Source organism: Manis pentadactyla, chromosome 2, assembly GCF_030020395.1.
Source record: "Manis pentadactyla isolate mManPen7 chromosome 2, mManPen7.hap1, whole genome shotgun sequence".
In the NCBI taxonomy this organism is placed as follows: domain Eukaryota; kingdom Metazoa; phylum Chordata; class Mammalia; order Pholidota; family Manidae; genus Manis; species Manis pentadactyla.
Genome location: NC_080020.1, coordinates 177,128,794 through 177,143,609, shown reverse-complemented (window position 1 = coordinate 177,143,609; position 14,816 = coordinate 177,128,794). Strand labels below are relative to the sequence as shown.

General features: G+C 39.2%; 1 protein-coding gene across 21 annotated transcripts in view; it reads right to left on the bottom strand.

Annotated features, from left to right (window-relative positions):
* AAK1 (AP2 associated kinase 1) overlaps nt 1–14,816 on the bottom strand; it is a 170,107-nt gene that overhangs the window by 37,341 nt on the left and 117,950 nt on the right. For 14 of the 21 annotated variants that reach the window (XM_057497114.1, XM_057497110.1, XM_036908247.2 and 11 more), the window contains 4 exons: nt 11,075–11,269; nt 7,128–7,360; nt 5,673–5,830; nt 5,323–5,427 (listed from right to left, as the gene is read on the bottom strand). In XM_057497114.1, the coding sequence (XP_057353097.1) occupies nt 5,323–5,427; nt 5,673–5,830; nt 7,128–7,360; nt 11,075–11,269 (691 nt within the window). The remainder of the gene's footprint in view (nt 1–5,322; nt 5,428–5,672; nt 5,831–7,127; nt 7,361–11,074; nt 11,270–14,816) is intronic. The other 7 variants (XM_036908248.2, XM_036908257.2, XM_036908260.2 and 4 more) reach the window with 3 other exon arrangements.

Below are 14,816 nucleotides of genomic sequence, written 5' to 3'. Positions count from 1 at the left end.
TGTTTCTTTGGGCTTTTAGTCATTTTTCCAAAATTTCACAAATGAATATGAACTACTTAGCAACAGGAAAGCATTTTAAATAAAGAGGCACACTGTCAAGATTTAAGCATCTGCCTCTAATGTACAGGCACAGTTCATCAGCATTTTTGCAGTTTTTGCATAAAAATGTTTAAAATTATCCTTGTATCATCCTCCCCGATTCACTGCCAAATTTCCTGCTTGTTTCTTCCCCTGGTCAGTCAGAAGGTTTAAAATCAGTGAACAGACTGAGCTTAATTAGAAAACTTGTAGAAAACGATGCTATTCTGTACTTCACACAAATGAGGACATATCTTTTTTTTTTTCATTTATAAAGAATGAAGGTGTCACAGAAAAAAATTCACATCACAAAGAAGAAGGAAGGGAAAATACTAAATGTTCATTTAAAAAAGGCTGGATAAAATGAGGAAAATATGAGGATGTTTTATAATGTTTGTAAAAGCTTAGTGTCACTGATTTACAAGATTCTTGATATGTGGTTATGACTATAGCTTCTGAGCTGCACTGCTGAGGTACAAATCTCTATTCTGTCATTCTTCTGCTGTGATCTTGGGCAGGTCACTTGACCCCTCATAGGCTATTGTGAGGATCACCTGACATAATTCATAAAAAACACCTATCCAGTGGGCTTATTCATGTGCTCAATATATGTTCACTGTTATTACTGCCATAACTTTATTCAAATATATGTTTTTTATGGCTAGGCCTTTAAGTCCCTTTTAAAAGAAAATACTGCCATTTACAGCCTTCAAAGTAAATGGAGAAGGGGCAAAAACAAAATAAACAACTCTTTAAAGCAACAGTTAATACAAATAAACAATAAAACATCACCACATATGATAAGAATTAGGCATCAAAACTGGGAGCAGAAGAAAAATGATTAGGGACATTTATTGTTAACAATGTTCAATCCAAGCTCCTCTCCTATGGCAAAAGGCAACCCTTTTCATTCATTCAACAAATCTGTACTAAGCCAAACACTGTATTAAATGCTAGGATCCAACTGTAAAGCTTCCCAGAACTTATTCCATGACACTCTCCCAGGGAAGCTATATCCTAACCAGGAGCATAGCAGGTCATCACCTTGCCTACTGCAAAGTTAGATAAGCCTATCTCAAGGACAACAGTCAGTGCTGTACACATTTAGTACATTTAGTCAACTATGTGGCATATCCTACTTTAAGCACTTTAAACCAACCAAAATATCAATACATTTAAAAATTATATGGACCAGACAACACTAAAGATGAAAAATAACACAAAATATTTTAACTATTTAATATTAAAAAGCATGCCTCCCAAATAACTCTAATGCCTATTCCAACATAACAACAATGACACCATCAGATGAAGACTTATGGGATATGGTCACTTCAGTTTTTCTCATGAGGGAAACACACACCTACTAGGAAGCACCTCAATAAACAGTGTAATCCTTACACCATATCCAAAAAATAAATAAACTTGAGATGTATTAAAGACCTAAATATAGGACCTGAAAGCATAAACTCCTAGAAGAAAAGTGGGCAGTAAAGTCTTAAACATTGACATTAGTGACTTTTATCTGGATATGTCTCCCCAGGCAAGGGAAACAAAAGCAAAAATAAACAAATGGGACTACATCAAACTAAAAAGCTTCTGCATAGCAAAGGACACCATCAATAAAACAAAAAGGCAACCTACTGAATGGGAGAGGATACTTGCAAATGATACATCTGATAAAGGGCTAATATCCAAAACACATAAAGAACTCATACAACTCCACACCAAACACCAAATAACCTGATTAAAGAACAGGCAGGGGACCTGAACAGACGTTTTTCCAAAGACATGCAGATGGCCAAAAGACACATGAAAAGATGCTCAATATCACTAACCATCAGGGAAAATGCTAATCAAAACCACATGAGATATCACCTCACACCAGTCAAAATGGCTAATATCAAAAAGACAAGAAACAAAAAGTGTTTGTGAAGATATGAAGAAAAAAGAACCCTTGTACAGTATTGGTAGGAATGTAAATTGGTGCAGCCACTATAGAAAGCAGTATGGAGGTTTCTCAAAAAACTAAAAATAGAAATACCACTTGATGGACTAATTCCAATTTGGGGAGTTTACAAAAAAAAAATCACTAATTTGAAAAGATATAAGCCCTCCTACGTTTATCACAACATTATAATAAGCAAAATATGGAAGCAACCTAAATGTCCATCGATAGACAAATGGATAAAAAAGAGATGGTACATACAGACAACGGAATATTACTCAACCATGAAAAAAACCCAAAATACTGCCATTTATTACAATATGGATGGATCTAGAGAGCATTATGCTAAGTGAAATAAGGCAGACAGAGAAATACAAATACCATATGATTACATGTGCAATCTGAAAAACAAAACAAATGAGTAATCAAACAAACAACAGAAATAGACTCATAAACACAGAGAACAGACTGGTAGTTGCCATAGAACAAGGGAGTGGGAGATGGGCAAAATGGGTGAAGGGGACAAAGAGGTACAAGACAATTATAAAACAAATAAGCTACAGGGATGACAATACAGCATAGGGAATATAGTCAATAATATTGCAATATCTTTGTATTTTGACAGATGGTAACTATACTTATCATGGTGAGAATTTAGTAATGCATATAACTGCCAAATCACTATACTGTAACTGAAACCAATATAATATTATATATCAACTATATTTCAATTTTTTAAAAAGTATAATACTCAAAGGTTGGGGTGGGTGGGCATTTGGAGGGAGCAGAAGAGGATTCCTGTAGATTATAGTTAGCCCCCTTCGTCACACTCATGCTTGCTGAAAATCACTGTTACACTGGGAGAAAAACTGTATATATTTAAATTATTTTTTTAGACAGAATTTTTAAAAATTATACTGTGTTCCTCTTGATACTGACAAAGCAAACCTAAGAAAAATAAGGACTCGTAGTCAAAAAGACAAAAGCAAAAGTTAAAAGAATTAGAAAACTGATAAACAGTAGATTTTATAAACCTCAGAGTTGTCTTTGAAAGATAATTAAAAAACAAATCTCTAGCTAGAGCTGCCAAGAAAAAGAAATACAAATACATACAATTAAAACTAATTTTTGCAAAGAAAATATTCTAAAATATTTTAATGCATTGCTCTATTTTATTTGAAAAAATTTAAAACTGCAAATGATTTTCTTCAACAATATTAATAAATTTCCCTCAGTATGTGGCAGAAAACCCAAGAGAGGCAGCTCTGGAGTCAAAGGGTTAGTGTCCCAGCTCTGCCATTTACTAGAAAATGTGTCTCTGGAAAAGAGACTAGTCTGTGCTCAATTACCTCAACTGTAACAGATGCAGGGATATGTACCAAAATCAAAGGCTTTTAGAGAGGGTTAGATGAGATAATACTTGTGTAGGACAAATGAAAAACTGGGTGAGGCGTTTATAATATATGACATATAAAGAGCTCTCACAAATCAATAAGAAGAAAATGAACACAGAACATTAAAAAAAAGGCAAAGGAATGAACAATACAATTCCCAAAAGAAATCAAAATGGCCAAAAATGTGCTCTTTCTATAGACGCTGAGGTGGGTGGGGAAACGGAAGGGAAAAATTATTCCCACTCACTGTTGATCAAAATAGAATTTGTATAGCATTCTTGGAGGCCAATTGGAAATATGTACCAAAACCCTTAAAATTCACATCTTTTGATTTAGCAAATAATTTCTTAAAGTTATCTTAAAGAAATTATAAATGATATAAAAAATTTAGCTTCAAGAATGCTTAAACATGGAGTAAACTAAGTACTATCAAAGGCGATGTTAAATACGATATTACTATTCTTCCACTAGAAATCATGATAGATTAATATTGACATGAAAAACTACTAATTTTCATAGAACATCTATAAAATGAATAACAAACTATACCACACAAAGTCCCTCCATAAGCAAAAAAGGTGTAGGTCATATAGTAACAATGCAATTAAAATAATTCCTAAATAACTCTTGGTGAAAGATGAAATCAAAACTGCAATTTAAAAACATCCAGTGAACAATAACAAGAGAATATTATATATCAAATAGGACAGAATAGCAGCCAAAGTTCTAAACAGAAATAAATGTATGAGGTTAGAGAAACTACTAACACACCTAAAGAAGGCAGGAAGAAATAACATTGGTTAAAAAGCAGAAATTAATGGACATAATTAAAAAGGTCAACTTTAGAAGTCTATCAACTTCCACATCCTATAAAGAATATATTCAAAACCTCACATCCACTGCTGAGGATATTATAACAGTAAAACCCTGAAATTAATTAATGTTTAAAGATGAGCTATTTGGTTAAATACATAAGGACATATCTATATAAAGGAATTTAACATAGCTCTTTCAAAAATTATATTTTAGGAACTTCTTTAATGATGTGGGAAATGTGCCAGATTCAGTTAAGTAAAAATATTAGGTTTTAAAATATAACTATAGAGATGTACATTAGAGTCTTAAGCTAAGGCCAAAAATTGCGTACAAAACTGTACTCATGTATTTTTATGAGGGAAAAGATCTAAACTTTCATTAGAGTTACATATTATCTGTGATCTTAAAAAGGTTAAATGTCACTAATAGACATCAAAATTGTATCCTTGTGCTATTTCTCAGTGGTGAGATCATAGGGATTTTAACTTTCTTCTTGATGTTTTTCTATAAATGACTAGCTTTTACATAATAAGTATGTGTAATTTTTATTAATGATGGTGAAACTAATTTTTTATTATTACTTCTACAATTTAAAAAAGGTATCATTTAAAAGGATACCTCCCTCTCTCTGTACACACACACACACAAAGACAGCTTAACAGAGTGTCAGATATAGGCTAGAACATCTAATTCTTAGAATTCTTCAAGTCATTCCAAAAAAACTAAGCAATTATAAGCGATTAACAGAGTGATGCTTCTTAAATTCAGAAATATTTGCTCAAAATATGTACATGCACTAGAAAGAACAAATCTTGTATCTTACTGCCATATCATTCTGTCATGTTAATTCAAATTAATTTTATATTTGAAAGTGATTTTGATTCTTTGGTGAGTCTTTAGATTCTTCAGATTCCAAAGAGATTAGATTCTTTATCCCTATCTTTTTTACTGGAAAATTTTTTGACTGAAGAAAAATACAAACTACTATCAGGATCTGGGGCTCACTGGCACACTCTTGTTTTCTGCGGAGTGGAAATGGTGTGGCAGAACAATGGTGAGCATGTGTCTGGTGTTTTCTATACTAACCGGTTCCGGCAACAGACGAGGCAGCAGCAAAGGCATCGCTTGGGGGCGGTTGAAAGCCTGGGATCAAACTCTCTGCAGAGCCTCCCAGCTTCTCAGGATGTTTGCCTAGAGGGAGAAACACCACTCAGTTCATTCCAGCTCTGCTACCGAAGCTTCTGAGAGTTTCCCACTCGCCAGTCCACTACCCACAACGGACCTAGGTTTCCTGAGGACAAAGACCTCAGGAAAACACCAATCAGCTTGCACTCATTTTCAGCATCAAGCCTCCGAGGGAAAGAAAGCCTGCATTTTCACATGCATACCTCCCTAGAGTCAAGGTTAAGGACTCCCAAAAGATACCAATTACTCACCTTCCCCCAGCTTGGCAAAGTCCTTGTTTAGCAGTTCTTCAGCTGTGAGTTTGGAGAAATTGTCATCATCGAAGGGATTCCATGTAGAACCTTCTGAAGGATTATAAACGTTTTGCTGTGAGGTCCGAGGAGAGCCTGATGGAGTGGTGGTTGCAGACCTAGGTAGGTTCCCACCCCCGCGAAAGAAAAAGCATTATAAGTTGATAAGGCTTCATCTATTTTCTCTTTGTTTCAAGATAAATTCTTTTCTGAGTCAAACCATTATTTTCCACAGTGGTTTTCTCAAAGGGCTTCCCATGGCAATTGGACAGTTTCCACAGGCACCTTTTCCACTGTGTGAAATAAATGTCTCCCTTCCCTTCTTCACTCACTATTTCCCACTACTTCTTAAATCTTCTGCTTAGAATTTTAGTTTCATCTTTCAATTCAGGATCCCAAAGCAGTCTTTCTCAGGCTTGTGCATTCTGTGGTGCCCACCATAACATCCACAAAACTGACCCCAGAGAGGCTGGGACTGATGCCTAAGTCAGGCTGCCTCCCCTCTGTCAGGATCCAGCATGCAGAGAATGAAGGGCCACCATCAGCAGTCACCATCACAGTTAAAGAGAAATAAAAATAGTTATCATTATCTTGTGCTGCTAGGTATCTTTACCTCATTTTCTTCTAAAGTGTCTCTTAACATCCTTTGCATTTAACTAATGACTTAATTTAAAGATTTTTAACTTTGGACTGCATGGTTCCAAGAAAGATGAGGGTCTGAAGTTGTACTGACTCAACAAACACTCATTGTAATCTACTTTACATCAGGCATGGAGCCAGTCACCAGTCTTATAAACGTTGATTAAGACATGGTCCTTAGAGGAATTTGCAGGCTAGGTCAGTTAGACAAATAAATAATGATAACACAATGTGATACATGGTCAAAAAAAGATTCAGACAAAATGATATATGGCATCAGAGGAAGGGTCAAAGAAAAAGTAACCTCTGACATGGATCCTGATGAATAAATAAGCATTTTGAAGGTAGACAAGGAGGACAATAACAATTCAGGGACAGGACATAGGATGAACAAAGTGCTTGTGAAGATGGAGAATGGCAAGCCCACCAGTGTGATACCACAGGCCTTGATCTGTTAACCACTGAGTTCAGATATTATCCTATAGACAATGGAAACCCAGTGAAGTTTTCAGCTTGGAGCAACTTGGTCTGCTCAACAGTTAAAAACTACTCTGTAGAGCATGGAAAGCATGAGAGAATGGAAACAGTAAGGCAACAGGAAATTACTTCTTAAAATCAATATGGTCTATATACTACAAGCAAATTCAGCTTTTTATTCAACACAGATGCACACCACTATGTATACATCTACATACATATGCAAAGAATCACACAGTAAAGGCCCACAGCAATCACTGTCCACAAAAGTAAGAAGGATAAAGGGGAAGCACTACATACTTGGACTTATTGAGGCTGGCCTCAGCTGCAGCTGCCTGGAGCAGCTGGGTTGATTTGCTGGCAGGAACCCCAAAGACTGCACTGTGGGTCACGTCACTGAGAATCCGCCTGTGCCCCGCACGTTGGGTCTTGGGGGATGATGGAGGAGTGAGAGATCCGAGTTTCTGTCCCTGGATGGCAGGAGGTGGGGTTGTCTGAACCTTTGGCTGTTGTCTTACTGGGGCTTGAATCTGCTAGAAAGAGATGTGAAAAGAGTTCCAAAAAAAAAAGGTGAAAGGAAAAACAAATAAACAGACAAGCATAACAAAAAATGCCATGTGGAGCTAACATGGGACTCAAATGGCTGTTTACCAATAATACCCAGAAGAAAAGAACAAGGCTCTGATTCTGAGCTGCAACTCTGGGACTAACATCAATGTTATTTATCTGGTGCTTTTATTTCTATCTTCATCAGCAACAATGTACAGGGTAACCATACACAATTCAGCCCAGAGCATAAGCCTGCAGAAGCTATTCCTAGCTCTAAAAATCTAGAATGTATCCTAAAGGACCACTTTCTGCTTTCAGGGTCACATAGGAACCCATTCAGAATGCTTCGAAAGGGCAGGCTGCAAGCATCCTACTACCACAGAAGCCAGTTAAGGCATACTTCCAGCTAAAACACATTTGAGCTGCATGATTTCTGCTAAGAGATCCCTGACTCTCCAACATAGCTCACACTACTAGTCAGGAATAATTTAGAATAGCACTGCGAGTAAGAAACGGTGGTGCTTTTCTTGTTTGGTTATGAAGGCTCTTAATTTCATCAATATGTATCTCTAAGATTCTATCTCTGTGGCAACCCAGAAGAAAATGTACACACTGGGGCAATGAGATAAGTTGTTCCAATCTTCAGTTTAGAAATGGCACTGAAGAACCAGGTTGAGAATATAAGAAAAAAGAAACAGTTGAAAAATCCCTTGATGATGACTGACCTGCTAACCCAAGAACTCGAGGTGTGGGCCATTTTCAGAAGGCAGGACAAACTGTCACCACAGAAAAACAAACAGGTAGGAACATCCTTGTGGCCACATGGTAAGTCTTTAAGCATAAATGATCTACCAAGTGCTATTATCAAGAAGATGAACAAAATATGTTAAGAAGGCCACCTAACCCTTTTGTTTATGCCAATTCAGAGATCAAATGATTTAGAATATCAAATGCCTCAGGTATTTAACTATCCTTTCCCTTTAACCCCTCATCTCCGATTAGAGCTGCCCCTCCAAACTGCAGCTCAGTTCCCACATTCTGTGTCTTTGAAGTTCATTTCCTTAGAGATTTAAGAAACCAGAGCATCCAGCTTCTTGGGTCAGGATGCTAGCAGCCTGGATGTTCTGTCCCCCTAGTGGTTCAGACATGCTCCACAGCTTCCTTGAGGGGCCCAGGGCTGCACTTGGACCAGCCAGCCCACAGCCAGTGCCCACGGGACCAGCAGAGCTGTAAGGCCAGGACTAGGTTCGCTTAAGTTTGGGAGTTTAAGACCTTCATGACTCTGAAAAGGGTATTTAACTGTTGAGGACCTTTATTTTGAAGGTCCAGACTCCTTGGAGAACATCTTCCCCTCCTCTTACCTATTCTCCATATTCAGCACAGTGAAGAACAGATACTTCTGGCATGAGGATGCCTTAGCCTATCACAGCAATCTACTCAGATGAAATGCCCCCAACCTGTCCCATTACTCTCACACAACCCTGTCAGGCAGTTTTTATTTCCATTTAGGATCTAACAATGTGAGAATTGAAAAGGGACCTTGAGGAATTCTGATTCCAATTCTCTCACTTTAGAGGACCCGGGACCAGCTGCTTACCCAAGGTCACAGGGCCAACTGGGGACAGAATCCCTGTCCTCTGACTACCACTCATGACTCTCTTTTCTGCATCATGATGCCTTCTCACCAAAGATGGGATTAGGAAGGGGGAGGAGGGAGACAGACCACTGGGGAAGGAAAAGCAAAGTAGACTCAGATATCTGTCTTGCTAAAAAAAAAAAACCACACAAAATATATAATTATAAAAGGAGTAGAATTACATCAAGGAATGTAAGAATAGAAATAAGAGGGGGGAAAATCATCCAGACTTCCATTCCACTACTCTAATACAACTGTTCTTATCTTTTTGTATATTACATTTAAATCTCTTTTCAAGTATATCATGTGACATATCTTAACATTACCTCATGAGTATTTTCATACTGTTGTACAGACTTTATAACCACGAGTTTTAATGGCTGCACAGTTGAGGTCTTGAATGATTAGGCTGCTTCCATTCTTTTGACAATTATTAATAGACTGCACAAACGCCTAGGGCATATGGCCCTTTTCCCTCTGCAGATTATTGCTTTAAGATGGCTGCAGGGTATTCTTTACATTAACTCACTTGCTTTTCTAGGTAAGTCCTGCCAAGGGTTATCAGAAAAAGTGGCAGGTCAAAGCTGAGGTCTCTGGCTCCTGACTGAAGCACATTCTGCTCCTGTTTTCTCTCTATCCCCTCAATCAACTATCCCTGAGCAAAGTGCTCAAAGTATTTTTTTATTCAAGGAACATGAAGAAGGTTCATAATTCATTCCCAAGAGCATGGACACTTTTATCCAGGGACAGCAGAGGGGAAGCTCATAAGAAGTGTGGTCCATGGCCAGCGATCATTTCATCTGGATGAGCATTTGTTATTGCTCGACCTCAGATCAGGATTCTTAGCTTGGCTGCTGTTAGTTTGTGTGTCTTGGGTAAGCCCTTTCTACCTAGGCCTCAGTTTCCAATTCTACTAAATGAGGGGACTGGATCAGATAATTAAGATCTTAACCAACGATATAATATCATTTTTTGAAAACTGTTTTTCCATTAACAAGAACTTTATCTCTTGTTAAAAATACAAATAGCTTTCTACCACACGCCTGCAGAAAGACTAAGTTGTTTCAAAAATGAAGGTGTAAAGACACTGAACACACACTTAGCTGAGACTTAAAGAAGACAATCTATTTACGGCACTGCTTCCTTTGAAGGGATGTAGGTTTTCTGGTTTAAGATGGGCGACAGAACTCTATTAGAAATCAATCCTCAGAAAGATGGTTTCTTACTTTTCCTTCGTTCGTCTAGTAGTTGGACTTCCCTGGGAATAAGAGAGTAGCTGTGATACTCTATCAGCTGGGTATGTAAAATGCCTTTTTCTATCACTATAAAACTTTCTATCACTTTCACTCAGAAATATGTGAGTACAGAATTAAGAGACTTATTAGCAGGCAAAGCACAATGTGCCTGAGGATGCGCAAACTGTATCAGGCCAATCAGGAAAATACAGGGTTCTCATGCTATACTCAGCCAATATCTAGAAGTGGACATGCCCAATTTCTAAATGATATGATGGCTCAAACAATACTCAGTTGCTCTGGTGCCCAGGGGAATTAGGCCATGGTAAATGGTCCCAGCAAGCAGGCCTGTGAAGGGTGCTACATGGTAGACTTAAATGAGGAGACTAATAATGTCATCTAAGACAAAGAACAAACACAGCACTGTCAGGACTCAGGGTGAAGGTGGGGCCCACATGAACCTCCAGAGACTGGAAAGGCCAGAGTGGTCAAACTGCCCCTTGGAGAGCAAATTCTGCCTCAGGCTCTTACTGCTCAACACTGGCACTCACAGGGACAATGAACAGCTCTTTCTGCCCCCCTAATTTTAGAGTGATAAATAAAGTTCACCTTAATCAGTAGCCTAGAATCATTGTTTAAAAATCTCTACCTTCTATAGACTACGTCACCCTGTTCTTGGATATATCAAGAAAAGATCAAATATTTAAACCAGAGGGTGGGGAAGCAGCCCAGCCCCGACCAGAGGCCCCCTTGTCAGCGACCACAGTTCTACTGCCCTCCCTGCACCCCGTTCTGCGCTGGGGCTCCGAGCCCTGGCCAGTGCTCACCGCTGGCTCCTGGGCGGGGGCCGGCTGCACCTGGGGCTGCTGCACGGCCGGCACGGTGGGCTTCTGCTGCACGAGCAGCTGCTGCTGGTGCTGCTGGTACAGGCTCTGCATCAGTGGCTGCTGAGAGCTCCCTTGGGACACCACAGGGAACTGGGAAGTCGCTGGCTGCTGGGCTGCTGGGTGTACTGCCTGAAACTGACCAGGAGCAAGTGGTACAAATGAGGAGGTGTAGAAAAGCCTGTTGCAGAACCATGTTCCATGAACGATGAATTGCAGTGCGGAAGCCAAAGGTAAGGGCAGCTAGAAGTCTTTTAGCTTGGCCTGAAAACTCATGAGGGGAACCTCAGGGCATAACACAGCAGCACCCTCCACTGCCCAGCTGCATCCACGGCACCATCCAGCCTCTTGCCTCGCAGACGCGCTTCCAGGTGGGTTTCTATGCCTAGGCTTCTATCTGACTACACGTCTTGTGACGCTACATGCTGGAGTGTAAGAGAAGTTGATAAATGATCTCCCAGTCCAGCAGAAATCCCTCTTACAAAGGGATTTAGAAGTAGCCATGATCAAAATGCTTCTCTACATGAACAGGACGAAGCAATGACATTGAAAAGAAAAACCTAAATGTTAACCCAGCTATTAAGAGTCATCTCAAGCTTCCCTGAAAATTATCTCCTACTAGCTCTATCTTTATTAACTCTCATCTTTAAATATTCAGTGTACTCTATCACACATAATGATATTTATCTTATATTAGTAACTAATTGTCTCAAGTTATATTCTCTTACAAACATCCTAAGGATAGGGATGTCCCTCTACTCCCCACTGCTACAGACCATGCACTAGGCACAAGGGCCTGCTGATGAACAAAAGTTAATACCTACCTGTCTTTGAACATCCCAAACACTGTTACTTAGTTATAGAGTTAACTGAGAGGATATTGTTTGCCTACGGAGGCAAAGTTAAAGGGTTAGAAAAGAAGCAGAAGTCAATAAACAGCTGCCTAATTATAACTGCAGAATGCTAGAAACAACCAAATGTTTATCAACAGGGGGCTGATTGAATAAATTATGCCAAATGTCCCTAAAAGGAAACACTCTCAAGCTGAAAATAGGAATGAGGACTACCTCTATAAAATCAAGGATGTAAGGGATAGAATTTTGCAGATTTAACTTTGAAACTATGTAAACATTTTATATTTTCACAAAACAAGATTAAACTAAAAGGCAGTAACTAAAAAGTGAAAGCAAAACAAAGCAAATAAACCTGTTTATACAGTTGGTAGCAAAACTTCCCAGAAAATAATGAGATAAATATTCTAAGGGTGAAAGGAGCAAAAACTATTAAACTGTTTTCTGTAGTCATATTGGTACTGCTGAAATTATAAATCAATTAATTAATTATGCTACTGTTACTTAAGGAATCAAGATTTCCAAATGAGAAAAATACAAATATAAAATCTAAGAAGTTTAAATGAAAATCCTAAGATTACAAATCTGAATTAGGAATATAAATTTGAATTCATGGTATATATTTGATTAATAAAATTAAACAAAATGAAAAACCCAAAATGTATTTTCTAACTGTCCACTGAAAAGGCCTAAAGCCAATAACTAACCCATTAGCAAATGAATAGCCCTAGCACCATAAGTGTGGTCTCTAAATACCATTGCCATTGAAAGGAAATGGAGCTCCTGGTAGAGGGATCACTGATTCCAGCTTAAGGGCAGTATGAGGCTGAAATAGCTTGTTACACTAAATAACAAGGAAACCATTAAAGACTACTGGAGTCACCACCAAAGTACTCAGGAGTCAATTTATAGTGCCACTGGTCAAAGTTGGAACGACTTAAGTATCAAAATAATTTTTTAAATGGCAATGTATGGAAACATGTGACACGTTAAAATCCATGAGTTTGTAATGATCCTAAAGCAAAACAAAACAAAACAAAAACCTCACTGTTTACATCTGGGTAATACCAGGAATATTCTGAGTAAACACAGGGGAAGAATTGAGCGTTTTTCCTGCTTTTCTGTACAAACAGTTCCTCAGTGTAATCGAGCAGTTGATAAAAAAGGCTCTTCAAAGAAAAATTCCAGCTCAAGTGAAGAAGGAATGCTGGAGTATCACCATTTTGCCATCCCAAATGCTTTAGGGGACTCAGGGAATGATCGGCAATGGCTGCAGAGCTGATGGGGAACATCAGATGAATGGATCAGAGAGACAACACCCCATTCATTGACTGATCTGAATATTAACAGAAGAGAGGACAACCAGACATATGGCCTCCTGATGTGATGGAAACAAAAGAAAAAATAATTATCAAACTGAATCGAGTATTGAGCAGGCCTCAATACACTGGGATGGAGGAACATATTAAATGATACCACAGGGAAGCAATCAGCCAAATCCAGAACGTGGAGAATATCACAGGACCAATGAGCCAGTTTCTTAAGAACTTAAATGGTAAAGAGGAAAAAAACAGGGAGGGGGCACCTACAGATAAAAGATATGTCAATTATTATAAAATGAATATGTTCATAGTAAAAAATGTAGAAAAAAATATATGAAAAGATAATGGACAAAAAAGGTATATCACATTTATAATAATGTAAACCTTGTTTGTATTCTGACTCAAACATCCAACTTATAAGACATCAGAAAGAAATTAACTGGATATTTTAATGATAACAATAAATTATTATTGCTGTTTTTTTCCCCAGTATGATAATGTTGCTATAGTTACATTAGAAAGTAAAGAAGAACATGGGCGGAGCCAACATGGCGGCGTGACTAGGACAGTGGGAATCTCCTCCCAAAAACATATATACTTTTGAAAATACAACAAACACAACTAGCCCTAAAAGAGAGACCAGAAGACGCAGGACAGTGGCCAGACTGCAGCTACACCAGCGAGAACCCAGCGACTGGTGAAAGGGGTAAGATACAAGCCCCGGCCCGGCGGGACCCGAGCGCCCCTCCCCCCAGCTCCCGGCGGGAGAACAACAGGCAGAGCGGGAGGGAGACGGAGCCCAGGACTGCCGAACACCCAGCCCCAGCCATCCGGGCCAGAGCGCAGGCACAGTACATGCCCAGGGGGCCCTGGATACTGGGGGAACAGGGAGTAAGACCTCTGAGCGGGTGCTGAAGCTGATGCCCCTGTGACAAAGAAAAGCGGGGGCTTTTTGAAAGTCTTAAAGGGACAGGGACTTAACAGCTTGACGGAAACAACCCAGGTCACAGTACAGCAGCTGAAAATTACAGGGAAAACCGGGTGCACTAACCCCCTGGGCAACAGCTCTGAGACCCCTCACGGAGGCAAACAGTCAAGCAGCCCCCCCATCCATCACCCCACCGGGCGCTGCGAAAGCAGAGAAGCAGCCTGAGACAAATTCCGCCCACAGAAAGGGAAATTTCTCCCTCCCAGCCAGGCAAGACACAAAGACCCACTCTACACGCAATTACCCAACACAAGCCACTAGGGGTCGCAGTTGCCCCAGTAAAGAAAGGCCAGTAGTAAGTGAAAATTTTGGCCCTCCCAGCTGACAGTCAATAGCACCTGTCAACATGAAAAGGCAAAAAAATATGATCCAGACAAGACTAACCCAGACAGCTTCAGCATCTGCTACATCTTCCCCTGAGAAGGAATCTGGGGAGATAGATTTAGCCAGTCTACCTGAAAAAGAATTCAAAACAAAAGTCATAACCATGCTGATGGACTTGCAGAGAAATATGCAAGAACTAA